Source organism: Chionomys nivalis, chromosome 5 (genome assembly GCF_950005125.1).
Source record: "Chionomys nivalis chromosome 5, mChiNiv1.1, whole genome shotgun sequence".
Taxonomy (NCBI): Eukaryota; Metazoa; Chordata; class Mammalia; order Rodentia; family Cricetidae; genus Chionomys; species Chionomys nivalis.
In genome coordinates, this window is record NC_080090.1 from 93,252,408 (window position 1) to 93,280,085 (window position 27,678).

Below are 27,678 nucleotides of genomic sequence, written 5' to 3' on the forward strand. Positions count from 1 at the left end.
CTCACCTCACCTTGTACCACTAAATAAAGTCGTGGTGTCTTCCTGGCCTTAGCAATCACTATCTTGAAGTTAAGACATCATCACGTACTGAGTCCAAACCTAAGGGCAGAATTCTGTTAAATGCAATAAGCCTTCAGTGAGCATCTGAGAAACTGCAGCCTGGTAAATAATGGGAGAAGCATAATGGAAAACTCTGGCCCTCCAGCCTGGCTCTGCTGGCTCTGATCTCCACTCTCCACAGTCATCATTAACCACACAGCTACAGCATCAGTCCCTGCCACTCTCCAGGGAGCACTCACCTTGATCCCACCAGCGAAAGGACAGCCAGTCCTTGGCACAGTCTGTTGAAGAGAACATTCCTAAGCCTCGTCTTCCAGATGCAGACCAGTGCAGAGCACAGAGCTGGCTGCCTGCGTACTACACACATACACACACACATGCACCAAGAAAATGCTGATCTGATGTAGAACTTGGCTACCAACTGCCCTTACCTTGCTGGGTCCTTGAGTCTGCACTTGGTATTTCATGCTAGTAGGAGGGGTGTGTCTTGGCTATAGATTGTGATATAGCTTAGCTCTTCAAGAACTTCACTACCCCCACTTCTGCACATAGTGACTGGTGTTGATCTCACTGAAACAAAGCTGAAATTTTTAGTATAAGAGCTCACGTTGTTCTGCTGATAAAGCTATATATATGTGTGTGTGCATATAAATGTATGCACATATTTAATATGCATACACGTGCCTATATATATATATATTTTTTTTTTCAAGACAGGGTTTCTCTGTGGCTTTGGAGCCTGTCCCAGAACTAGCTCTTGTAGACCAGGCTGGTCTCGAACTCACAGAGATCTGCCTGCCTCTACCTCCCAAGTGCTGGGATTAAAGACGTGCACCACCACCGCCCGGTGTGTGCCTATATATTGTTCTAGTCAACATTAACTACTAACTTGAAATAGCTTTCAATCATTTAATAAAAAATAGTCTTCATTGAGTAATTGTCTTTCTCAAGTTGGTCTGTGAACATTTCTATAAGAGATTTTCTTGACGGATAAAGGAGAGCCCAGTACGCTATGAGTGGTACTATTTCCTAGGTTGGTGGTCCTGGGTTGTATAAGAAAGATGGCTAAGCATAAGCCTTTGTTTGAGTGATCCAGTTAGCAAGCCTGACTGTGACCTGTATAAGTCAAATGAACCCTTCCCCCTCCTACGTTGTTTTGGTAAGCGTGTTTTTAAAACATTAACAGATAGGAACATAGAGCATATACATATGTACATTCTTATTGAAAATCTGCCCTGCGTACTGTCAAGTGTTTATTGCAGATGAGAGCAATCTCAGCCAGGTGAATGTTCTCTGTGGGAGCAAACAAGCCCCAAATGAGTCATGGCTGAAGCCTAGTAGGCTTTGTTCTTTCTCACATGAAGTACACAAAAGCATTTTTGGCCCTGGAGTGGTTCTCTTAACAGCTATTGGCCTATGTTTGGTTGGCTCCATTTCCAACAACAGGTTGTTGTTTTTGGGTTGGCTGCATTAAGCCAGTGGAAGGGGGAAAACTCATAGAGAACCATTTAGGAGAGGTTTGTGAACCAGAGAAGGAAGGCAAGCATCTCTTGCTCATATTCCATGGGTAAAAAACTACATGCCACGTTGCCAGTTCTACTTGCAAAGGAAAATGGGAATTGTGTCCACATGAGTGCCTAGAAAGAAGAGTGTTAAGATTCTGTGATACCTGGTCAATCCCTTCCTGAGTGACATAGCAGAAATGTAGGGCAAGATCTTCATTCTTATGGAACTGATCTTCTGGGGATAATAGAACCTAGGACGGGAAGTGTTACAGGATTTGTTCAGGTCTTTAATGGTGTACAAAAGATAACATGTCAGAGTAAGAGGACAGAGTGATCCATCTGAATGGGAATTCATCTGTGTCTAGGATGGATAACCTTTTAGATGGGGTTGTTTGCAGTGCAGTCCTGAATAATGTGTAGCGAGAACAGGAAAAGGATGCTGCAGAGTGGTGGGAAGTGAAGCCATCAACTCAGAAGGGAGAGGACATGCTTCTGACATAGTGGGGCCAGGAGGGTGGGACTGTCCTGATCAAAGAAGTTTGAGTCAAAGGTTCTTCCAGCTCTGTTCTAGAGATTTGGAGATGTGAGTTTGGGAGTCTCTATTCTAAGAGCAAGTGGGATCTTGGTTACTAAGATAAGGTAACAGATGCTGTGGGAAAAAGAAAAGAAAAGAAAAGAAAAGAAAAGAAAAGAAAAGAAAAGAAAATGTTTCTGACACACAGTTCCAGGATATCGTCCGGTATGGTCAGGGAGTCAACATAGAGGAGTGTGTGTCTGTATCTGTTTTTGTGTCTGTGTGTATCTGTCAGTCAGTCAGTCTTTCTGTCTGTCTGTGTACATGTGTGTTTGTGTGTGTAGCTTTGCCACCCTTTATATCTAAAACAAAATGCATCTAGGAACTTTCTGGGTTAAAGATTTGAGGTTTAAAATCGATCACATAAGAGAGTGCATCCAGAAGGACACTCTCAGTGAGCATGAACTATAGATGAGCTGTGATGGAAAATTTACATCTAATTAGGTAAACTCTAATTGGAGTTGTGTCATCCTGGCTTCCTCTCTTTGACAGTGGCCTTAGTTAAATGTTCCGTGATTGTTGTGGAGGTGGTCCAGTGCATAAAGTACTCAATTTGCAAGCATTGAGGACTTGAGTTTGAATATCCAGAAACCAAGTAAAGCTGGGCACATCTGTATTCTCAGCCCTCCAACAGGGAGGTGAGAGGCAGAGATAGTAGGATGCGTGGGTCTGGTGTAGGCTGAAAAGAACAATAAGCCCTGTCCCAAGCAAAATGGAAGGAGAAGGCTAGCTTGTGCAGCTGTTCTCAGATTGCCACATGTGCATTGGAGCAGATTTGCTTCTGCATTCTCTCTCCCTCTCTCTCTCTCCTCTCTCTCATAATGGGCTATACCCAGGAACTGTGCACAAAATGAAACAAAACTTTCTTGCTTAAGTTCCTTTTGCCAGCATATTCTGTTGAAGCAACAGAAAGAGAAATAAGACAGGTCCCTATTTCAAGGGAATAAATTGATCAGTTGGATAAAAACCAATGGCACAATGCATCACTGAAGAGGGTAGACTTTGACACACACATACTCATGCAGGGTGTGCAAGGGTGACATCATATATCTGAGAAGAAAGTGAAGCACAGCCATGAACTGAATGAGAAGTCAGATATCTAATCTACAGAGGACTCTTCCCTCAAATCACATGATCTACCACTCAAAAATCACCATTTCTTTTGTTTAATGTCCTTTCCCATAACCACTTCTGCTGTTTGCATATTGATAAATGTATCCTTGGGTCTTAAAAAATATAATTAGTTTGGCACTCTCTCAATCTCTTAAACCTATATACGAATGGAGAAAATATAAGAACATCGTTTTCTTTCTGAACTGTAATGAGTGTTAATTGGGTACTCATTGAATATAATACACTATGACAGGTTCTGATTAGTTAACAATAAGGAAGATTCTAATATTACCCGCAAGAATCTTAGATCCCAGAGAGAACTTGAGAAAGGAATTATAAAAATCAAGCAGAAGCAATATCATTGTGCTAGTTACCTATTGGAGTCTGGAAACCTTTGGGTTTTCTTAGCAGCGGGTAGCAAGTTTTGAAAGTACCTCTATAGATACATACAAAGAAAGAGGATACAGGTGTGAGACAAACAAGTCAATAGGAAACTGAAACTGTTGATAAGGACAACTGGTCTACCCTGAACAGGGGGAAAAATATCATTACCATTGGATTAAGATGAGGTCTAGCCCTGCTACAGTATACATTGTTCAAGGGTGTCCTTCACAGATTTATTGAATGACTAGCTATACAGGATTCTCATGAAAGTTTACTCTAATAATAAAAACAGATGGAATAAAGTCACTTTAATGAAACTTACATTTCCTATGACAACATAACCAATTTGCTGGGATAAAATAACCTATAAAACCAGTCCTCCTGCAATCTCAAGTGATCCTAGCATTCTCTAGTGGAAGAGAATCTAAGATATTTTTCGTATCTATCTATCTATCTATCTATCTATCTATCTATCTATCTATCTATCTAATCTATTTCTTTCTCTGTCCTCTCCCATGTGTGAGAGGTGTTGTGATTTGTGTGTTGGGAAAAACATGCATTCCACAACTTGTGGAGGTCAGAGGATGATCTCAGGTGTTGGTCCTCACCTCCCACCTTGTTTGAGGCATGGTCTCTTACTGTTCACCACTGGGTATACCAGGCTAGCCATCCATAAAAGATTCTCCTCTCTTCATCTCTCATCTAACCAGAGAATTACAGAATTACAAATGCTTGTGCTGTTGTGTTCAAATGAAGTGGGTTCTGGGGATCCAATCTCAGGACTTCACACTTTTGCTTCAAGCCTTTCATAAGCTATCTCCCCAGGCTTTGGATCAGCTTCTCTGTGCAACAAGTCCACTCTATGATACAAAGGACGTTTTGGCCCATTATTTATTCACTTGATTAGAACTTTTTGATGTCTAAAATCATAAAAGTTGTAACTAAGACAAACCAGGATAGAGATCATTTTTAAATGCCACCAGCCTGGCAGAAACATGACACATAAATCATAGGTTTTATTGTATTTACAATTAAACAAATCAACTTTAGTGTCTACTTGGAAGCCTTAGCAATTAGTATAAAGATTAATATAGTGAAACATCTCTGCTGTAGCAGGTCTCCCAAACAAAACTGATATAAAGAATTCACTATATAATTGAATAGCATGTAAGTATTAATGCATAAAATCTTCTGAGTCCCCAGGTCCCTGATGTAATTATTTTCTATTCACATTAATTGTTCCAAGCAGATGACGCTAATGACTTTCAGCTGTAAAATGTGTCCAAAGGAAGATTTCCTAGGATCAGTGCTGTTTAACTATAAGGTCACTTTTATAATTATTCACTTAGATTTTCAGCCATGCCTGAACATAATAAAATTAACCTTGTGACTATTTTTACTTTTTTAGTGAAACTATCAAAGGTTAATTTTCACACTAGCCAGCCAGCGTATAGGGTATTGATGATTTTCCTACTACTTATCAAATACCACCTACTACGTCTGTGGTGTATGTCTGAGTGTGTGTGAAAGTCAGGCATCATCCTTGCGGGAAACCTGCTACAGAAGAGATGTTTTTGGAAACAGCATCTCTGGCTGGCCTGGAAATATCCAACTAGGCTAGGCGGCTGGCCAGTGAGGCCCTGTGTTCCTCCTGACTCTGTCATCCCAGCTCTGTGTGTTTGTAAGCACACACCACCATGACTGTCTTTAATCAAAAATTTTATTTTTTTGAGATTATAATATAATTGCATCATCTTCCCCTTTCCTTTCCTTCCTATGGACTCTGCCTTATTCCCCTCCTTGCTCTCTTTCAAATATTGGATATATTTTTCATTATATATATATATATATATATATATATATATATATATATATATTCCTAGATATAGCAATACAACCTGCCTGCTCAGGCTGTATAATGTCATTTTATATATGTTTTTAGAACTGACCATTTAATGGCTAATCAATTGATGTGCTCTTCCCTGGGGAAGAAAGACTATTTTATATGAGTCCTTCAGATCAAACTCAGGATTTGATGTTAGCACTGTAGTATTTTACAAACTGAGCCATCTCTCCAACCTGCCACATCTTTTTATTTTTCTTCTAAGTTGTTTGATAGGCAGACTGTCATACTGTAAAATCGTGATTGTTATCTATAAAAATGTCACCTGTAAATACGAACAGACACAGAGAGCTCTGATGAGCGAGAATAGACTTGCATGGTCTGACATGATTTCTTCTAATGGGAAATATCAAACTCTTAGAAATCTTTCTATCCAAAGTCAGATTTTGAAATGAATAACTAAAGCAAAGCTACCCAACATCTCTGCTTGGTTTCACCCTAGAAAATTTTCTCATGTGTCATAGACCTCTCATCTGGAGATTTACTCTCAGAGGCAGGACGGAGCAGTTTGACACCACCTCAGACAGATATTGAGCTGTGTGTGTGGTTCCCAGTTGTATCCATGAAGTGTTGTTTAGGTCGTTTTCTTCCTCCCAGCAACAATGATGTCACAAACAAACCACAAGGTGCACCTCTGAAGCATCCTCAGGCAGATAGCAACACCTTCCTTTCTTGTGTTCTCTGAAATTCAATAACGTGTTCCCCAGCTGATAGAATAAGCAGAAACTGTCACTCTCCGAAGAAGTGTCATAAATCTTGGCTTGGTCCCCAAGATAGCGTTTTTGGCATTGATTACATATCAAAGTCTCTGAGTAATGGGCAAGGGGCTTTTTATTCAAGCCCATGTCTCAAATTATCTCACTCACTCTTATGATATATTATGTATGAACTTTTAAAAATGCATGGACTCTGCACTTTCCCCCCTGAAGTTGGGGTTAGCTTTGTGCTTGTTTGGTAAAATTTGAACCAGCATGGCTTTCAGCACTCGTTAACCTAAAAAGACACACTTGAAAAAAAAACACAATAGCCATATACATACATACTGAAAAATATTAGGCTTAAAAATGACTTGAGCAGTCATGGTTAACTGAACTTTTTTGCCATATAATTTTATCCATTGCAGATAATATGTTATGTATCCAGTATAAATATTCTCAAGTTAAAATACTACAATTTTCTATATCTGCAAAGACCTCACAGCCCCTGACCTGTACTGGGACCTTAAGATTATGAATCTTGAAAATGTATAGCTTTTATTAAAGAAACTTCTGGCTTTGGTCTCTTTGTTTCTATTTATCATATAACTGAAACTGTAGCTTTTATATTGCAAGTATCATAGTAAGAATATCAGAGAATGTGAACCATATAAGTTGGTTAATCCAGAACAGAATGAGAAAGACAGATTTGTAGCGGAGCAAACGATGCATTTTACCAGGTAAATGGATATCCATAAGATAATGTTGGAAATGAAACCCATATGCCCTTTCTACAAAGGTGGCATTTAATAATTACCATCATGTGTTTCCATTGACAGCCATGCTCAGTGGAATATGTGGTGTTCTGTGGATTCCTGGGGGTTGGCTCCCTATGTGGCCCCTATTGGACAGTGTAACATTATGGCTAAGATTTGGGCTTGGAGTCTTACTTACTTGCAAAATATCTGATGAAAGCAACTTGTGTGTGTGCACACACACATACACATGCACACACTCACATGCATTCATAATAGTAACACCTAGAACTTCTCAATTCCACCAAATACCTGTTTAGCCTTCACAATTACCTGGTGTAGCAGGTGTCTCAGTTACCTCCACTGACTAAAAAGAACTCTGGGACACAGAGGGGTTAAAGTAACTTTCCCCCCAAGTTCAAAGAGCTAGGATATGAAAGAGATTTGAACCACACCTCAGAAATGGCCTTGGAAGTCAAGTGCTATAGAACAGCGATAAGCTATACAACAGTTAGTAGAACAGCTATTAACCAGAGTAGACAAAGGCTGGCTCATAACAGCAAACGTCAGAGTGAAGCTAACTTTACAGCCGTGGCGATAGAATTCTCTTCTTCATGCCTTTTAAATTAAGCCATCAGTGGCAACTGTGGGTCAAGGATGGAGTTTCCCAAATGGAGGATTAGCTCTACCATCGTTTATAGAGAATTCCTCTCTAACCAGCCTACACATATGTTTGATTCCCTCTCCAACTCATTAGTGCTAGAGATGAAAATGGGTTTATAGAAATGAAGCTGAGGCAGAATTACCTTGCAGAACTCTGTTTGGAGAGGCGTAGGCTCACAGCTGAACCCCCACATCAGAAAATAGTAGGGAAGTTGGTCATGGTGTGCATCATGCTAGGACCCTAAGAGGGAGAACCTTCACTCCCTTCAGTTTCCAGAATACTAATAGAGTTTTGGCATCATAGCATAGACAGTATACAGGCTTTGAGGGGAGAGAGCCTTCAATTCCATAAGACGAAGGAAATGTCCAGTTCTTACTGACTTTATTACTCATATCAGAAACCCTATTATGGAACTGCTAGGTCAGAGCCTTCAGATGAACAAGGTTCCCCATATGATTTGTGTGCACATGAGCATGTGCATGTATTACTACACCTGTCTGCTTCATCTCTTCCATTACCGTCAGTGTCACCTGATGTGGCCAACTTTCTGCACCTCCCTTATAGTGTTATACAGTATCTCTCTTGTGACTCAAGATCAACTCCAAGGGAGAGCTGGCAGTTTTTCTTCGAGTCTACCCATCTTCTCCATTCTTGTTTCCTGTCAATTAATTCATCCTCTAAAGGACATATGTGCTTGGGTAATGCCCAAGCAGGAAGGCTTCTTTTTTCTCAGGCTTAGGCGTTGACTTGAGTTGTACAAACAGGTATATTTTGCTAGACAGAGTAGGTAGGGATAGGTGGGGGAGACAGGAAAGCACAGCCTAACTGCTGTACACTGGGAGAAGAAGAACAAAAAGTCACCAGAACCTGTGCAGAGCATGGAAAGCCTTGGAGGAATCTACCTCTCAGGCACCTGACGATATGCAGACTCAGTTGCTCTGTGGAAAGTAGGTGAATCTATTGGAGCAAAGGCAGTTATAATTAACAACTGTGACCATATAAATTTCATAACAAAGCATGAAAGACTAGGATAGAGGCCTGGGAAAATATTGAAGTAAAAGTGGATGCTAATGTGATATTTCTGGAACTTTATATAGGATGAATTTTACATGTGTACACTAGCAGAGGGATTGGTATCAGGTTATCCTGCAGAATGGAGTCAGTGAGGGCTAAGGATGCAGTTCAGTTGGTAGAGGGCTTTCCTAGCATGTGCAAAGCCCTGGGTTCCATCTCCAGCACCATACACACTGAGCATGGTGGTGCATGACTTTGAACCCAGCACTCACAGACTAAAGGCAGGAGGATCGGAAGTGCAGAGTCATCATTGATGTTGTAGTTTGAATGTGAAACGTGCCCCCCTCCAAAGTTTGTATGTTTAAACAACGGTGCCCAGCCCATGGTACTGTTAAAGGTTGGAGGACACTTAGGAGGTGGAATCTCGCTGGAGGAAGTCGCTCACTGTGGTGTGCCTTTAGGTTTCATGGCCTACACATCACCCACCTCCATTCTCTGCTTCTTGTATGGAGGCAACAGGACCAGCCAGCCTTTTGTTTCCTCCACCGAGTCTTTGCTGCCATGATGGACTGCGTCCCCTGTAACACCAGCCAAAGTAAATTCTTTACCCTCCAGGTCACTTTTGTTAGAGCATTTTGTCACAACAGGAAAGTAATTGAGAAACTTGGCCACATAGTGAGCTCAAGGCCAGCCTAGGCTATATACAGCCCTGTCTGGGAAAAAGAAGAAAAGAAAAAATGAATAGAGCTGTTGGCTGACTATAGATATCTGTTAAGAAACAAATAGACTTCCTTTAACTACATTATATCTAACAATATGTAAGGGCATCATTGGTAGATGATGCTGAACCCTGCATCTTGAGAAGTTTCTCCTATCATCACACTTAGTCCCAAATTTCAGCAGGGAGAAATAGGATCTTAAAATTTCTTGGCATTTTCTTAAAAGATCACTTAAAGAGACCATTATGCAGCAAGAATAAAGTATCTATAGCAAGGCAGATGAAATGATTGAGTGTTATAGTTATTGATTAGCTAGCAAATAAAATGTGGCCTCTGTACTCTGTGAGGTTTAAGGTTTGCTACGTGTACTCTCCCACCATGGCTGCCTGCCGGGTGCTGGCTGGGGCGATTCTCACCCTCATTTAGAATTGCATTTGCAGGACAGTGATAAGTACTGAGGTACTAATGGCACCCATAAAGTGTCAATAAATTGAATAAGTAAGAGGCTTCACACCTCTGCAAGTGACACAAAGACAGATGGCTCCCTACTGGAGAGTTTCGGGAGACAAGGCTTTCTAAAGATAGGCCGGAATTAGACAGTAAGAGAGAGCTCCTGTTTCCATCAAGATGCTGAATTAATTTCGCCTGTCCAGTCTGCAGAGTTCCCTCCATTCCAACTGCAAGGTGGCTGTCGAGATGTGCATGGGTGTTTACCACGCTAGCTGTTGCCTGTACTTTATGTAGGCCCCAAGAATTCTACCCACCTGCGCCTTCTGCATGAGTTCCCGACTGTGAGCTATGGGGGTTCTTATCACTCACGCAGCCCACCAGACATGAAACGTCCTGTGACGAGTTGCAGTGGAGACTGGTGACTTCTGAGCGTTGTGCCTGCGGCGTGTGGTGTCATACAAGGCTGAACAGAGAGATTGCAGCTGTGTGATAGCTGACTTGTAATAACCTCCCAGTCAGAGGGGAACCAATGGCAGAGCTGCCCACTCTACAAATGAAGCCATTGAGAGAAAAAAGCTCAAGACAGCAAATGTTGTAGCAGCGTATATAACCTGACCTGGACCATTAAGTAAAGCCTAATGCTGATGCTCTTGAAACCTATAGCCAAGGATGTGTCTTCTTCTATCTGACACATTTGGGGTGTATTATTGTTGCTTTGTTTTGCTCTGCGATGCTGGCTGGAGATTGAACCCTGGACCTCATATATGCCAGTAAAACATTCTCCTACCAGCTATACTCCCTGCCCCCAGTCTTGATTTGGTATTGATTTGATCTCTTACACTATGGTTGGATAAAACAAGAACCTAGTGTTGTGATAACGGTGCTCGTTTGAAATAAGTCCAGCACCTTCTGTAAATCAAATACTAACTATGTGCTTCGTGTCTAGAACCTTATATCACACCATGGTAACCATAGACGCTCATCCCACCCTTTTGCTGACCATTTATGCTTGACCATCCATACTGTTGCGATTCATTTTAAAAGGAGGAACGTGGCTAGCAAAGCTAAACAGTCTTCCTGGAGCCACACAGGAAGAAACATAGCTGAGGTGTGGAGGTGGGGGTTAGCTCACCTGAATTTGATTCTTAAAACTCACATTAAAAAACCAGAAACAAATAACCATAAAAAAATGAAGCATCGTGGTGCATGCTTGTGACCTCAGTGGTGGGGAAACATTTACCAGACAGCCTGGTCTACTTGGTGAGGTCTAGACCAGTGAGAGACTTCTTAAACAATCACCCAAGGAATGACACCCCGAGATTGTCCTTTGGTCTTCACATGCTTGTGCATACACATGCTTACGTAGTCCTCCCCATGTAGCCCCCCCAAACACACATGCGTATGTGCACGCACACACACACACACACACACACACACACACACACAGCAAAACCAAGATCAAAGCCTAAGGTCTGCTTGGCTCCCAAGCCTGAACTTCTAGTCACTTACTCTAAGTTTTTTAGGTGTTTATTTCTTCTTAAGCCAAGATTTTGCTCCCTGTCCTGCTTTTACAGGAACACCTCCAGAATGCAAAATCAGGAACCCCTGCCTTGCAACACTTGGGCTCAGGGGTCGTCGTCCCTGACCACCTCTGTCCTGGGAACAGCTCTAGCAGCAGTGAACTCTCCCTGTCCAGCACCTGCAGCGAGTTCTCCAGTGACTCCTCCTACAAGTGGCCTGACAGGAAGCTCCTTGGGAAAAGGGTAAGGCTTCTGTCAAGCAAGTCAGCTTTGCAGAGAACAGAAAGAGAATCCTGTGCTAGCTGGAACTTGGTCGTGGAGGCAGAAGGGGCGCTGGGAAGGAAATGACGATTTGCTGAATGTTTGCCTACGGACCATGGAGACTGCCACTCATCAATGCTGTGGGCTCAGAAAACACAAAGCGGGTTGGCTGTACATCAGAGAACTGCAGAGCAGACAGACAAAGTACAGGGGCAGGACATAGGGAGCAAGGTTTTAGTGAAAGGGGGATCCTCTTCCTACTCACATGCCAGGAATGTCTTCCCTGGTTCTTGTTTTATTTTATTACTCTATTTTATTTTATGTGTGTGCTTGTGTGTGTGTGCATATAAGCACAAATATCTATGTATTGGTACCAATAGAATCTAAAAGTCAGCCTTTTGCTAGCTGAGGAATCAGGGCCTGGCCATGTTATTGTTTGAGACACTTTGTCTCTGGCATGCAACTTGAACTTATCAATTTGTCTACTCTGAAGGGCCGGTGAGCCCCAGGGTTCCACCTGCCTCTGCCTCTTCAGGACTGAAATTGCACCCCCAGATTTTTTTGTTGTGGTTCTGGGGATCCTTGTTCTCATCCTTATATGACAAGCACTTTACCAACCAAGTCATCTCCCTAGCCCTTTACCCGGATGTGAGACCGTCGATCCTGCAAGAGAACCTCCCATCTGCAGGAAGCTCACAGGGCTGCAGAAACCTCCAATCCAGCTTCCTTGCATATTGGAACAAGCCAAATCTTTCAAAATAGCTCTTTTAGCAGCTCCTCAACTTAAAGGAAAGCAAAGTACACCAGGATGGCAACTGCCAATCTGAGTGTGGAGGGGTGAGTTCTCTACAGTCTGGCTGAGTTCTATCAGCAGTTTGGAAACCAAGAAAACTCCAGGCCTCACAGACTCCACTGGTGAGGGAATAGCTTTGTCATCTGCTGAACCAGAGCTCTGAAAAGGATTCCAGCTTGCATTTTGAGGCTATTCCTATAGCCGCAGACTTCTAATGCAAAGCAGAGAGCAGCTGCTTCATGTAAATTGCTCCCATAAGGAGTATTAATGACTGCCAGGGCCCTGGCCAAGCAGAGGCAGACCATCAGATGATGGTCAGGGAGGTTTGCTTGTCTCACTGTGTCCCTCAAGTTACTGGCTCCCACGACCCCTCCTAGTCTCACTTTGTCTCTTTAAGGATTGTGTGTTTGTGTGTCTGTGTCTGTGTGTGTGTTGTGTGTATATATGCACTTTTAACCACAGAGGCCAAAAGAGGGCATTGGATCCCTTATAATGAGAATTTTGGGAGGGTGTGAGCTTCCTCCCCTTAATGCGGGGGCTGGAAGCTAAATTTGAGTCTCCTGAAAGGGCAGCTAGTGTTCTCAAGTGCCAAGCCCTCTTTTCCACCCTCCTCTCACTCTATTCTCAGACTGCTTTCCCCTCTGTCTCCAATGAGCTTTTTTAAAACTTCCTTTATTTGTATGTGTGCATGCATGTGGAGGTGCACGTGTGTATGCTGGTACTTGTGTGTATGTGCATGTTTGTCTGTAGGCCAAAGGACAGCCTCGGGTGGTGTGTTTGCACTCTTTTACCCTTCATTCATTTTGTTTTTTTGAGTCAGGACCTCTCTTTGATCTGGGACTCTGGGAGCAGGCCGGGCTGGCTGGCCAGCAAGTCCCGGGAATTCACTGTGTCTACCTTGATAGGACTAGGAGTAACATCACCCACTACCATACCGAATGTTTTTATTTGGGTTCTAAGGAAGTAATTTGTGTCCTCATGGTTAGGTGACAAGAACTATCTGGAAATTATACCTACCCATCTAAAAAATAATTGGTGGGCATGCTTCTAATTAGGGCAGTCTTTGATCTACAAAGGCAATCTCTCCCCTGAAACAGGAGAAAAAAAACATTTAAGATTCTTCAGGGACACTCAGGTAGCCATCCAGCCATAATCCAAGTATACCTGTGGCAGTTTACAGCCTGTGATAACTCGCAACACACACATAGTTCTCAGGGTCCCAGCTAGCTCTGTGTGGACCCTCGAGACATTTTGACGTTATATTTTTTATAGAATTTCTGCAGTTTGTGCCTGGTGTCAGGTGTTCATTTAGTATTGACTTACATAATAAATCACAGGATTCTGAACAGGAACACATTGTTAAATTATATAATAATGTGTGAGTAATAGCTTTTTTGAGCTCACAACTATTTTTTAAATATCATTTGTTGTAGAAACAGAAAAGCTTGTATAAAATTTACTAGCCCATCTCAGCAGGGAAATCTGGCTCTTATAGACTCGGTTACTACCATATGTGGCCCCCTCTTAAAAGTACTATACAGATATTAACTCACTTAGTGCTAATAACTTATTTAAGGTTCTGCTTTTTTCTTTCTGTGTGTGTATGCATGTGTGCATGCTGGGTACATGTATGTACAGATGTGTGTGTGTGTGTGTGTGTTGTGTGTGTACATACGGAAGCCACAAGCCAACCTCAGTTATAATTTCCTTCATGTTCCTATCAAGTTCTTTTGGCACACAGCCTCTCACAGAACCTGGAACCCACCAGTTCACCTTGGCTGGCTGGCTGCAGCAAGCTCCAGGGATCTACCCATCTCTGCCTCACCTGTGCTGGGATTCTAAGCCCATGCCTCTATGCCTGGCATTGTTTAAAGTGGGTCCTGAGGATGATACTCAGGCCCTCCTGTTGACACACATTCTTTTTCTGACTGAGCTATTCTCCAGCACTGATTCTTCCCAGTTTTCAGTTAAGAAAACCAAGGTTCTGAGAATGCAAATATCTGATTCTAGACCACAGACTTTTTTTTTCATTTTTTTTGTTTTTTCTGCTAATGGTTCTGTTATCCTGACCTTGTTGAGTCATCCTTCCATGCAGAGGGCTTATACCTGTTATTGGCATGGAGTTATTCCCATGAACACCCACAATGTCCTCTAATGAAAATAAAAGAAAACTTAGTATTTTCCTGCCAAGAGATGGAAAGGTACTAAGGACATTAAACCCTGCCCCTAGCTTATCAGAAGCATCCTTCAGTCTTCTGTGCCGCTTCCTAAGATCTCTCATCCAATTTTATTGAACAAAGAATGTAGCAATTTCAGGAAATGGGCCTCCCATGTTCTCATGTTCCTCTGCCACCTTTCAAGATTGGTACAAACTTTTCTCTACTCACTTATTGGTGTAACCTCCCATGGGGGACTTGAGGGGGTGGGGTGTGTGTGGTTTATCTCATCAGCAAATCTGCAGCCTCTGGCTTTAGTGGCAGATTAAAGCACAACATGAACAGGCTCTGGCTGGAAGAGAAGAGGTAGCGGGTAGGAGCTGAGCTGACCTGTGTGTTAAGCAGCTCTGCTGCTGTCAAGCTCTTACAGGGCCCTGTTTTCTGGCTTCTCATCCCTGCTCTTAGTGTGACTCTCGGGACCATGCAAAATCTTAGAAACACACACTATGGAAGGCCATCCTCTGTTCTGTCTAGAATACCCTGACTCTCTGGTGGGATTTCTTCTGACTTCCAAAGGAGCTTTGAATGGTGCAATTTCCTAAAATTAAAGAATGAAACTCCAAGAGGAAAGAAGCACCGTCAGCAAAACACATCTGTCGGCAGCAGCTCCAGGCACTGGAGGGCTTGCTGAAGAAAATAAATAATTGGACTTCAAGACAAATAAATGTGTGTACTGGAGATAGCAAGAGTAAATTTTATGAAAATGGCTTAGATATAATCCAGTGTCCACAGCTTCCCAAACAGCTCAGGTTCTGATGGAAGTTGCTTGTATATTGATCCTCTGAAATAGCCGTATTTGTTCCTAAAGTCATCCACCATTAGTCATTTTGAAAAGTCCCCAGCGGGGATGGAGAGATGGCTTGGTGATGACGCATGTATACTGCTCTTGCAGAAGGCCCCAGTTCAGTTCTCATCAGCCACATTGGACAGCTCACAACCACCAGCACCAAGGACTCTAAGTCCCTCTTTTGACCCCTGTGAGCACCAGTACTCTTGTGCACACACCCACACAGAGACACATACACACATACTTGTGATTTAAAACAAAATTATAATTTCTCAAGTAAGTCAGACTCTCAATGTCCCAGTGTGCTAGCTAGTTTCTTATGTAAACTCTAAAATGCCATTGGAGAAACACCACTAAGAAAACTAGTGATTTCTGTTTAACACTAGATAGTATAGAAAGAAGACTGGACGTTGAGCTAGATGCAGTGATACCGCATTTAAATTAAGAATGGCAACCCGAGTTCATATTTCACTCTAGCCACTCTGGAGTGGAAACAAATTTGACAGGGTTGTGGAAAGTTACAGGAAAAAAAAAAAGCTGAGTCCAAATGTTTGCTCCAAATCTGTCTCTGAGACCTGTCACAGAGAAGGCTTGCTGGACATCAGAGTCCACAGCAGAAGGAAAGAGTCATAGTGTCTCTCACAGTGGTCTGAAGATGATGCCGTTGAACCATGGCAGTGGTTGGTATACAGCAGGTGCTCATGGTGGTCTGAAGATGCAGTTGAAGCAGCTTGGTTGGCATTCAGCAGGCGCTTAATGCACTTTAGTTTACTCCTTTGCTTTTCTGCTTCTTGTTGCCAGTTCTGTGAGAATACACAAACGTGGGGAACACCATCTTTCATTTCCCATACACTTTTTGGAAATAAGGCTGGCATTCAGGTAGGTGGAAGGGCAAGAAGCTGATCTACTAACATCAGTAGGAGAGTAACTGCCACAGGGATGGGGCTGCTGATGCCCAGTTATGCAGGTAGATATATACACATTTGTATGCAGGTGTGCGTGATAACTTCAGACCCCAGTTCTAGACATTCACAGAGCTATCAGATGTCTGAGTGAAACACTGAATTGTTTCCTCTCCTAGCTCCTTCCTCTGCTGTGCCTGGACTCCTTAGAGTGAGGCTGCTCTGCCCATTCCCCAGGTGCAGCTTGAGCGCTTACTTGACTTGTGTCCTTGGCCATTCTATTTCTTCCACCTGGAAGACAGTAACTCCCTGAGAACTTTAGGTAAAGCCATGTGTCATTCGAGGACTAGTTAAGTTAAAAACAACAACAAAAACAAATTATTTTCCTGTGTATACCTTTCCCCATCTCTCCAGACAGATCTATGAACCTCTAAAATAACCACCCTGTTCCCACTTCTCAAATGTATTTTTTGACCCCTCACTCTGGTTGAATTTTCTACTTTTAAAGACATATCTTAAATAAATAAATAAATAAATAAAGACATATCTTACATTCTGTTTCCTTATTTCACCAAGCTGCTTAGCACAGGATCTCGCAGAATCAATATTTGCCATATAGTTAGCATTGTACAAACTGTGTTTATATGTGAATATTTATCACCTACTTACACAAATTAAATCTACTGAGGGGCCTTTCCTTTGTTTATTTGAGATCCGTTTGGTTCAATCATCTCTGATATCTATTTTTTCTTTCCTAGCAATCATCACAGAACTGGGATAAAAGACTGAGTATCGATTCCTTGCTCCCAAGTGGCTTTGCCAGCCCTGCAGATGAACTACCTCCAACCCGCATCAAAGAAAGTCACATTTTGGAAGGGCTGAGGAAGCTACAGAAGCGGAAAGTGTTACTTGAACCACCGTCGGTGATAACCAAATGGGGCTATAAAGATTGCATGAACTCTAATGAAGGAATCTATTCTCCAGGAATAAAAAATAGCAGCCTCAAGGAGTATCCCTCCTGCCAACCACCTGGCCCAGGGATCCCCTGCAAGGGTCCCCATCATTCCTTTATCTATGATGCAGATTCTCAAGAGAATGTAGATGAAGACTCCCCACCCTCAGCTCTGCTGCAGGTAGCTCCAAGCCAGGGCTGCAGGATCCAGGGCAGTAAATTAACCCACAGTGTTTCAGACAGTCTATTTAGCTGGGAGCCACACGGAAAATACTTTTCAGAAGGTACAGCTTTAGTTCATACGAGAGAAATGCCTGAAAGACTAGTTCGCTGTGCTAGCCACTGTCCCTTGGAAAGGAAGTTATTCCCCAGCATCCACCTGCCCTGGGTGCAAAGGGACAGGGACCCACTCAGGGACCACGTGGCCCTGAACCTTCATCTTTCAGACACAGATGACAATGAAACCCTAAATGAGCTGCACATAGAAAGTAGCGATGAGAGAAGTCCTTCAGACCTGTCATTGACGGGGGACACAGACAAGTCCACGGAGAACCTAGATGGGGGCTCTGGAAAGTCTGAATGGGGCTCTCAGGATGTGGAGGAAGAATGTCTCACCTGCTCAGAGACAAGGCCAAAGACGTTCAGTTTCATCAGGCAGCAAAGGGTTGTCAAGAGGACCTCTTCAGAAGAATGCGTCACGGTCGTATTTGATGCAGAAAATGGAGAGCCCGTTGAATTCAGCTCCCATCAGACTGGTGTTGTCACTGTGACCAGGGATGAAATTTCCATCAACTCAGCCCCTGCCGGACCCTCAGAACTCACTCAACTTTTACCTCAGGGAACTACTCCTTTACAGCCAGGAGCTACTGCAAGAGACTATCCTTTTCGGAAGAGACCTGAAGAAGAGACTGAGAAAAACATTCCAAAAGATGAGAACGGTATTCCCACGGCTCTGACTGACTCCTTTGACTCTCAGACTACAGTAACTCAGAATTCCCCACGACCAAAGCCTGCCAAACCAACACAAAATGTAGCCTGGCAGAGTAATTATAGACCTGGGGCAAACATGGGTGTCTATGCAAAGCCGGGTTTGACAAAAATTCCTTCCAGAGGCAAGTCTTCACCACAGAAATCAAAGCTGGTCGATCCTGTACCAGCCACGCTGGTCCCTTCCAGTGACTTAGTGACTCATGAGAAGACACCAGCATCCCCTCCAGGGAAACTTCCGCATTCTTTCTGTGATGTACAGCCAGAATCACACATTCCAAATCACCCCACCCAGCTTCCTCATATCCCCAACATTTCCAACAAGAAAAATTGGATTCAGTGTCCCAAGAGTCAGGCTCCAGGGATCCAGTCACAGCATCTCATGGGGAGCGAGGACTGTGATGGATCCCCCACAAAGGCCAAACGCTGTGACTCTGGGCCAGTGTCAAGAGTGAGGTCTCCCTCCCCTCCACCCACTCCAGGGAGGTCAGTCTCCCTCCTGGTCAGAACCAGTTATGACTATTCACCACAGCCATCACCTGCCAAACCCGAAACTAGGGTCCCTAGAGACACTGTAGGTGCAGGGTTGAAATCCCCACCGTTGAAAGGATCCTCTGTTCCTGTGACCTCTCCCAGTCTAGCTGTGACCGAACCGCAGAAGAAGAAACCTTCTGTGCCCTCCAAAAAGTCCACTTTCCCTCCCACTCTTCCTCCTACAGATACAGTGGTACACGCCCGACACCCTGAGCACACATCCTCCAACTCATTTGCTGCCATGGCTACAGCACCTCCAAAGGTCTCTCCAAAGAGAGGCATCCCCAAACCTCCCCCTCACCAAGCACTTGGAACCACACACATGGACACAGAGTTACAAATACCCAAGACTTGTCCTTCAACTTATGAACTGTTAGAGGTAGCATCCTCGAAAAACTTGTCTCCAGGGAGAAAAGGACAGCTGAGTGACAGCTCTATGATACCCCACAGGCCTTCCTTCTCAGGGGCGAATGAGTCCTTGACATCTCAGGTTAACAGTCCCTCCCCATCTTCCTCATCCTGCAGAAGCCAGGGCATGTCACAAAGCCGTCAAAACCCTGCCGAGAAAGGACCGAAAACTCGCCTCCCTATAGGACTCAAAGTTCTCATGAAGTCTCCTCAGTTGCTCAGGAAAACGTCCATGGTGCCAGGGAAACAAGAAAAGGATAGTTTAAATGAAGCTTCTAGAAGTTCTGTGAGTTTGAACAAGTCTAACCCCGAGGACTCCAGAGACCCAGTGAGCCTGGAGACCTCAGGAGATAAGAGAACAGCAGCCTTGCTAGATTCACCATGTCTGGACAGTTTAGCTAGGGGGCTTCCCTTAGAGTCACCATTGCCGGGGTCAGTGGAAAGCAGCGTCTCCAGAGATGGTGGAAGAGAGGGGGTGGAGAACAGATCGGTGAAAAGATCCTTCTCCTCCAGCAAGCCACACCTAAAGCCAGCTCTAGGCATGAATGGAGCCAAAGCTCGGAGCCAGAGCTTCAGCATCCACTTGGGAGAGAAACCCTCCATGGCACTAGCAGAAGGGCCAGGCAAGATTCGAACTCATATTATTACCAACACAGCTGAGAGAGGCAATTCGCTCACCAGGCAGAACCTCTCCACGGAAGGGTCCCCAGGCAAGACCCCCTGTGTCTCAACATCTGATAATCTTCCCAATGGAGGGAGGCCGCTGGAACAGTCCTTCTCCAGACAGGGTTCCCTCTGTAGTACAGGGAGTTCTAGCAGCCAGCATGGAAGCCCAAGCAAGTTACCTTTGAGGATGCTCACAAGGCCAGAAGAGCTCCCCACCCCTGGAGTGGATGACCAACAGATCTATAGCCAGGAAGAATGTCCTGGGGTGGAGGTGGTATGTGAGCAATCTAGCAATGACCACCACAGGCATCCATCCACCCCATCAGACTGCCCTCAGTCCCCGCAAATCCCAGGGAGGATGCAGCGTCCACACAATTTAGAAACAAGTGGGGTATCCAAGCTAGAGACCTCTGGACGGCATCCAGATGCTTCTCCAACTGGGACTGGTATCGTGAGCCCAGAAGCCCCCCTCTCACCCTCCATTGAAGAAAAGGTCATGTTGTGCATTCAGGAGAATGTGGAAAAGGGCCAAGCACAGACAAAGTCAGCCTCTGTGGAAGCGAAGCCCAAGGCAGGGCCTTCGTTCACCAGCTGGTTTGGCTTTCGGAAGAGCAGACTTCCAGCTCTCAGTAGTCGGAGAACGGAGGTCTCCAAAAGTAAAGTGGAAAAGAAAGACACAAAACTAAAATCGGAGAGGAAAAAAGAAAAGAAGAAAGCCGAAGTACAATCCAAGGCAGAAAGTGAACTGAGTAGGGGCACCAAGGCGGGCGCCACGGCAGCAGCTGGTCAGAGTTCAGAGGATGGTTTGCCAAGCACACAGAATCTCAAAGCGTCCCAAGACATTTATAACGAAATGAAGTTGGAGCCAAGAAATAGACCCAGCCTTGCTGTGTGCTCAACAAAAGACGCCTTCATGACAGAACTTCTAAGCAGGTAACACACTGGAACTGAGGGGGGCAATGTCGAAGGGTCCCCCTGCACCCCCAACCCAAGGAGAGCTGTTTAGCCCTGAGCATTAAATACCAGCCGAGCATAGTCTCCACACACACAGATAGCGTAATCTCTTATACATTAGCTATAATTTAAACAGTGAAATAAAAGTTAGTAATAAAATAATAATTTAGTTCATGTTTCTTTCTTAACCAAGCCAATGGTCTTTGAAATTAAAGAATGGTGAGTTACATCCAGGTTGATAGCGATTCAACCCACGCCAGGAACCGTGAATGTACCCACATTGCATGAAATGGAAGAAAATTACACACACGTTTGAAAGCATGCCGGTTTCATTGATCGCACTGAGCAAATGTATACTTAGAACTTTCCAGAAGTAATTACTTTTCCTGCCGATCTTAAGCCAGAAATGTATTTAGCAATCACCCTTTGGCGTTGTAGATTCTGTCCCTCCCCAAAAGCAATTATAAAAATAAAATAAAGGCTATGGGGAGATGTCTCCGTCAGTAATGTGCATGACTTGCAAGCATGGAGACCTGAACTCCATCTTCAGAATCCACATAAACAAAAGCCAAGCGTGGTGACACCTGCTTGTAATCCCATTACAGGAGACACAGAAGGAGGCAGACCTTGGACTTTCCTGGCGAGCCAGCCTAACCTACTTGGATGTTTCAGGCCAATAAAAGATTCTGTGTCATAAACTCAAGGTGGATCTCACCTAAGGAATAACACACAAGAAGTTATCCTATAACTTGTGCGTGTGTGTGTGTACTGTGTAACACCAGTGCACACAAACCTGTTTGTATGTGCACACGCACAATAAAGTGTAATAAGTTATTACCCTCGCAAATATAAATTGACGCACTAGTGAAATATTTGAAGCTATTTTTGCTCAAGGCTAGAGAGCAGCACTTCTCACTGAAAGGTTTCAAGACAAAGAGCCACGCTGAGGTTACCTTAAACATTAAAGGGCTGGGGAGAAGAGCGTGATTGAAAATGGCCGATGTAATTTATCAGAGGAATCACTTTCTACCTGCAGAGTTGATAAGAAAGGAGCGCTCCAGACAGAAAGTGGATCAAAGGGTGTTTCCTGCAGGAGCCTGTTAGAGGGCACCTCCCAGGGCTCCTGTTTTGCCAGCGGCTCTGTCAGCACTCGAGGAAGTCAAAAGAAAAACATCAAAACCAAAGTCGATATGGAAAAACCAAGAGAATCCCTGGTAAGTGTTTCTCCGTGCTGGCTAGAAAAATGCCTGGTTCTGAGATGTTCTGGTAAAGGGGAAAGGGAGGGGAATAGAAATCTGAGAAAAGACTGTTTTTTTAATCTCTCTCTCGCTTCACCCTTTCTCTCTCTTCCAACCTCCCTCTCTCTCCCCCCTCTTTTCCTCTGTCCCTCTGTGTGCATCTGTATGTGAGCATGGATGCCCAGGTGCTGACATGTGTGGAGATCAGAGGACAACCTGTAATGTCCGTCCTCCCCTTCCACCTTGAGACGGGATCTCTTGTTCATGGTTGCATACAGCAAGCTAACTGGCCCACAAGGTCCCCTGGCTCTCCTGTCTCCACATCCTGCCTCCATCTGGCTGAAATTACATCATATACTACTATCCCCACTTTTGCATGGGTGCTGAGCATCCAAACTCAGGCCCAGGCGTTCACACTTAACCCAGAACACGTTTTAGCCACCGAGCTATCTGCCTAACCAGAGAGAGAAGATTTCTAAAGACAGAAATCCCCGTGTCCACTGCTGCAGGTAGCAGCCAACCCTCATGTGGGTGTGGTTCCATCTGGGAATACCGTTCTCTTCCAGTCTGTCTTCAGACAATCCTGTAATCTCGGTACGTGCCAGCAAGAGATGCTGGCTGTGTCACCGTAGAACAATGCCCAATCCTAGAGATTTGTTTCGATGACCCCAGCATTAATGCCAACAAAGGAGGAACAGGATTGGAGATGTGAATGTGCCAAATAACTTAAGAAAGTGTTGGGCTGTTTTGATGTTTCAAGTGTTATTTACTTTTTATGGAAGTTTTTGTGCGCACTTAGGTAATTCTACAAAGAAAGAGAGTAATGAGCTATATAAAATGGTGGGGGCTTTTAAAGAAATATTTCCCTAAGATAGGCCAGTTTCGTATGCTATTCTTTACATTTCTCTACATTGTATTTACTCTTCTTACAGTTCATTAGGTGCCATGCTATTGATTCCATGAGTTTTCATTGTTCCAGTGGATATATTTAATAGTACTTAAAACAGCAACATATTCCTAACATAAAACGCTTTAATCTGGGACTGAGGAGCTAGCTTTTGCCATACAAGCGTGTTGACCTGAATTGGATCCCTAGCACTCATGTAAAAAGCCAGACCTGGAGGCATGCTGTTGTAACCCCAGCACTGGGCAAGGAGACACAGGAGTCTCTCTGGAGCTCCCTAGTCACCAAATGTATCTCATTCAGTGAGCTTCAGGTGCGGGGAGAGACCTTGTCTCAAAAAAAGTAGATAATGACTAAGAAAGACATCCAACATTAATATCTGTCCTATGTGCATATGTACTGGTGCATACACCCTCACGAACTTGTGCACACACACCCCCAACACCACACACATGCACATACACACACTCCCACACTCACCATATGCTGGAAAATAACTGAGAAAGACCCACAGCTTTGGGCTATGGCTGCGCACACTGTAGACACCCACTACATATGCACAGGTACAGCCATTTTGATTGGTGTTCACACGCTGATGAAGCTTCACTGTTCTTGGGTTTGGGTTTCACAAGCACATCTGAGACAAAACTCTCACTGAAAACGTTTTTCCTCAGAAACCTTTTCTCCAGAAAGCTCTAAGGCCTTTCCTTCACGCTAATTTTGTTCATTTTCCTCCCATTTTAGCTCTCGGCTCTCATGACATCATACCTCCTTTGAAAACACTGATGTCCCTTGCATTATAAAACCACAAATTATAAGTGTATCTGAAGCTGCCCTTGTAGTGACACTGAAAGGAAAGAGAGAGACGCGGCGTGGAGAAGTGTGCAATATGCTGGAAATTCAATCCTGCTGATGGAAGGCTCCGATAGCCCAGCAGAGCCCCTTATCACAGGCACTCCATTTAACTACGCCCCATTTAATATGTCTCTGACAGCTTAGGGTCTATCTTCACTGTACAGAAGGACCAAATAACAAGACAAAAAAAAAAAAGCCTGAGTTGAGCTTTTATAATTTCATTTTTGTTTTCTTATTACTTCCTAATGCTAAAGTAATTTAACATGCTTTCCTTCCTCATCTGAAGTCATTCACAGGGTGAGAGCAGGAACCTCTGCCCTTCCCGTATATCTGCAGGAAACACTCTTCATACTCTCTGTGAAGTACACAGATTACCTAACCAGCCCAAGTATACAGAATCAAATGGGATATGCTAATTTTCCTCCTTAGCCAAGAGAGGAAGTCAGTCATACTGAGAAGGCTTTTAATATAAAGGAGTATTCTTAACCTGGATAGATGACCAGCTGTGTCTGTGTGTGTGTGTTCAAATGCGGGGCCCCAGTTTTTATCTTGACTGAGACAGGGTCTCTTGTTTGCTGTTGAATAGTCTAGACTAGTGAGCCTGTCTGCTTGTGGGAATTCCCCTGTCTCTGCCTCCTATAATTATTACAGGCACACTGGGTTTGCTGTGTCTATGTGTTTGTGGCTTCTGAGAATCCAAACTCTGGTTCTCATGCTTGTGGAGCAGACCCGTTTACCCATGAGTCATCTCCCCAGCTCATTCTTTAGAAATAGAAAGTATAATGCCAGTATTTGTTCCTTCTGTTTGCTTGCGAGTTGGGCTAAGATTACTAAGTTCAGGAAAGACCATGCTGTGGTCTCCTTAGAGATAGTAATAAGTAGCAAAGAAAGCATATGTATTATACATTATCATCCCATGTAGATTAGATGCAAACTGAAACATATTCTTAGACCATTGCTCATTACTGTGAATATTCTTGAACGTTTTAAAATTTAGAGTTTAAGGGAATCCTTCTTCTCAGGGGCTCAAGGTAAATTTGTCTTTTGCTAAAGTGTGTTGCAAACAAATATTCTCAAAGTAGCTGTTTCATTGGAAACAATAGTGACAGATAACACCACAGATGTCACAGCATTGCTGTGAATCCAAATGCTGCTTCATTGTCAAGGAAACTCTTAGTCAAGGGTTTTTCTCTTATTGCCAGCCATGGCATTGAATCTGGGGCCTCGCACACGGCAGGCAGGTAACCTACCCCTGAGCCATGGCCTCAGCCTTAAAAGCCCTGCTCTAAAACCTGCCAGCACAGTGCACCACGTGTCTTCACTCTTTGAACAGTGAAATGATATTATTCACGAGAGTCACATACGGCATTTTAAGCATTCCAGTGCTTAGTGATTGTCTTCATTTCCTTTCGACCGCTGTAATCAAACACCCTGGCCAGAAGCAACCTAGGGGAGAAGGGGCTAATTGTAGCTCACAATTCCAAGTTACCATCCACTGTTTTGGAGGGATGTCAAGGCAGGAACTTCAGGCAGCTAGTCATATCACATCTATGATCAAGAGCAGAGAGAAATTAATGCACACAAGCTCACGTGGTTGCCTGCTTCTGCTCAGCTCAGTCCCTCCACTTTCACACAGTCCCATACCCCCTGCCTTGGGAATGGCACCACCCACAGTGTGCAGGGTCGTCCTCCATCAGTTATCCTTGTTAAGACAGTGCCCCAACAACACGCCCACAGGCCAGCCCAGTGTTAATAATCCCACATTGAGACTCTCTCTTCTAGGTCGTGTCAAGCTGGCAATGGAAACAATTGCTGGGGATGATAAAAGGAAGATTATTTCTGTGTATTTTTATATATTCAACATATCCCTTTATTTCCCAAACCACTTAGCTCACGAGTAACTGCATACTCCTTTCTAGTACAGTTAAGATAAAATGTGTAAAAGTACCAGCAATGCTTCGCCAAAAGAAGTCCTTTTCTCTCTGTAGAGCTTTAATTAAAGGCTTATGTCCCCACGTCTGCCATCGTTTGTAGGCTGCTTAGCTCTAATTTTTTATGTAATTTAGACCAGGGGCCATGTTACTTGGTGCTTAAGCTGATTTTCTGTATTTAAATGAAGCGGGGGAGATCTCCCCTAGAAAGACTAGCCTGGCTGTGCTCTGATTGCCGTCAATTGCAAATGGTTCCTTCCTATGTGTTGAAATCGTTTTTCTGAATAGCAGTATTAAAAAAAGAGAGCACCAGGCTCTTATTTAACACCTCCAGACAAAAATAAAAATCATCAACAAAGTTGAGGGGATCACACACCTTCACTGGGCATGGGAAAGAGATGGCCATTTTAATGCCCATGTGTTAATTTATATGATGGGATTTTTCTTTCCCCAAGTGTCACCTCTTCTCAAGAAAATCACATCTGCTAATAAAAAGTCATCAAATACCATCCCATTAAGATGGGACCGCAGAGATGAAATAGCAGAAAATAGTACCATAATTACACAAATGGTTATCATCTTATTAAGTCCTGCAAAATGTAATAATTTCAGCATCCTTAATTGAATGATTCCATTCTAAATGCTGTTTTGATGCAAATAAGCAGCCTGCACATTTGCCTTCCACTTGCTATCTTTTCTAAGGAGTGAGCTACCCGAAGATATCTGTTCACTTGTTTTCCCTTCCAAAATCGTGGGCTTTGGGAGATGTCTCTATCACTTCCTCTCTCCCCTCCCCCATCTGTCCCATGGTGCATGTGGAGGCCACACCACAACCCTGGGAGTCAGCCCTTGTGTTCTCCCTTGTTTCAGGCAGGATGTTTTCTTTGTTGTTCATAGCCCAGGAGCTTTTGGGGTTTCTCCTATCTCCCTGACCCATCTCCCCATAGCAGTACTAGAATTACAGACACCCACAGGAACATATCTGGTTTTTATGTGGATTTCCAGAGATTTGAACCCAGGATGTCACACTTTTGTGGCAAGCGATTTTGCTTACTGAACTGTCCTTAGCCCTCGAGTGAGTTGTGGTATAAAAATGTTGTTTACTTCAGAAGCCCTTAGGGTTCGAGTCATTCAGAGAAGAAAGATGTACAGAATTCCAAATGAGGAGTTCCCCAAATACATAGTTTAATTGTGAAATCACATGTGTCTATCAGTCAATGGTGGGTTGTCGTATTGCTTTTGCCTCTTGTGACTCTTGCAAACTCATTTCCTCCTGCCCTTCTGGAAGTTGAGTTAGTCATGATAGAGGCAGTAACATTTACTGGTTTCATCCTGTGAGCTGATTTCTAAAGCAGCTCTTGAGCCCTATAATGGACATGAGTTAAAGAATCAGCTTTAGAAGACAAAGATGCCAACACTTGGGGCTTGAAGGTTAGCTCAGTCAGTAACTTACTCAAAGACCTGAGTTCAATTCCCAGAACCCACAAAAAGTGCCAGGCATGGAAGCATGATCTTGTAGTCTTAGCACTAAGAAGGTAGCACTGGCAGGCCAACAAGCCTAGTCTAATCAAGGAGCTCCAGGCCAGTGAGAGACCCTGTCTTAAAAAGAAAAAGGTGAACAGTACCCAAGGAAGGGCACCTGGACTCTTGAGGTTGACCTCTGGCCTCCACATACTCACCACATTTGTGCTTCCACACATGAGGGCACAGGCGCGTGTGCGCTCACGCGCGTGCACACACACACACACACACAGAAGAAACCCATATTTAAAGCACAGTTGTTGGTCAAAAGCCACCGTGCACTATCTTTGGCAAATTTCCCATCTTAACCCAGAGTTTTCTCACCTCCCAGGGATGTTCCCACATCCCACCTGCTGCTTGATCAGGAATGGAAATTAATTTAAACTGAAGCCTATGAAAATATAATTAGGAAA

At 43.7% G+C, this 27,678-nt stretch overlaps 1 protein-coding gene across 4 annotated transcripts in view; it reads left to right on the forward strand.

Annotated features, from left to right (window-relative positions):
- The window catches only part of Nckap5 (NCK associated protein 5), an 843,848-nt gene that overhangs the window by 711,512 nt on the left and 104,658 nt on the right, over positions 1-27,678 (forward strand). For all 4 annotated transcript variants that reach the window (XM_057769610.1, XM_057769613.1, XM_057769611.1 and 1 more), the window contains 3 exons: positions 11,411-11,599; positions 17,074-20,795; positions 21,853-22,030. In XM_057769610.1, the coding sequence (XP_057625593.1) occupies positions 11,411-11,599; positions 17,074-20,795; positions 21,853-22,030 (4,089 nt within the window). The remainder of the gene's footprint in view (positions 1-11,410; positions 11,600-17,073; positions 20,796-21,852; positions 22,031-27,678) is intronic.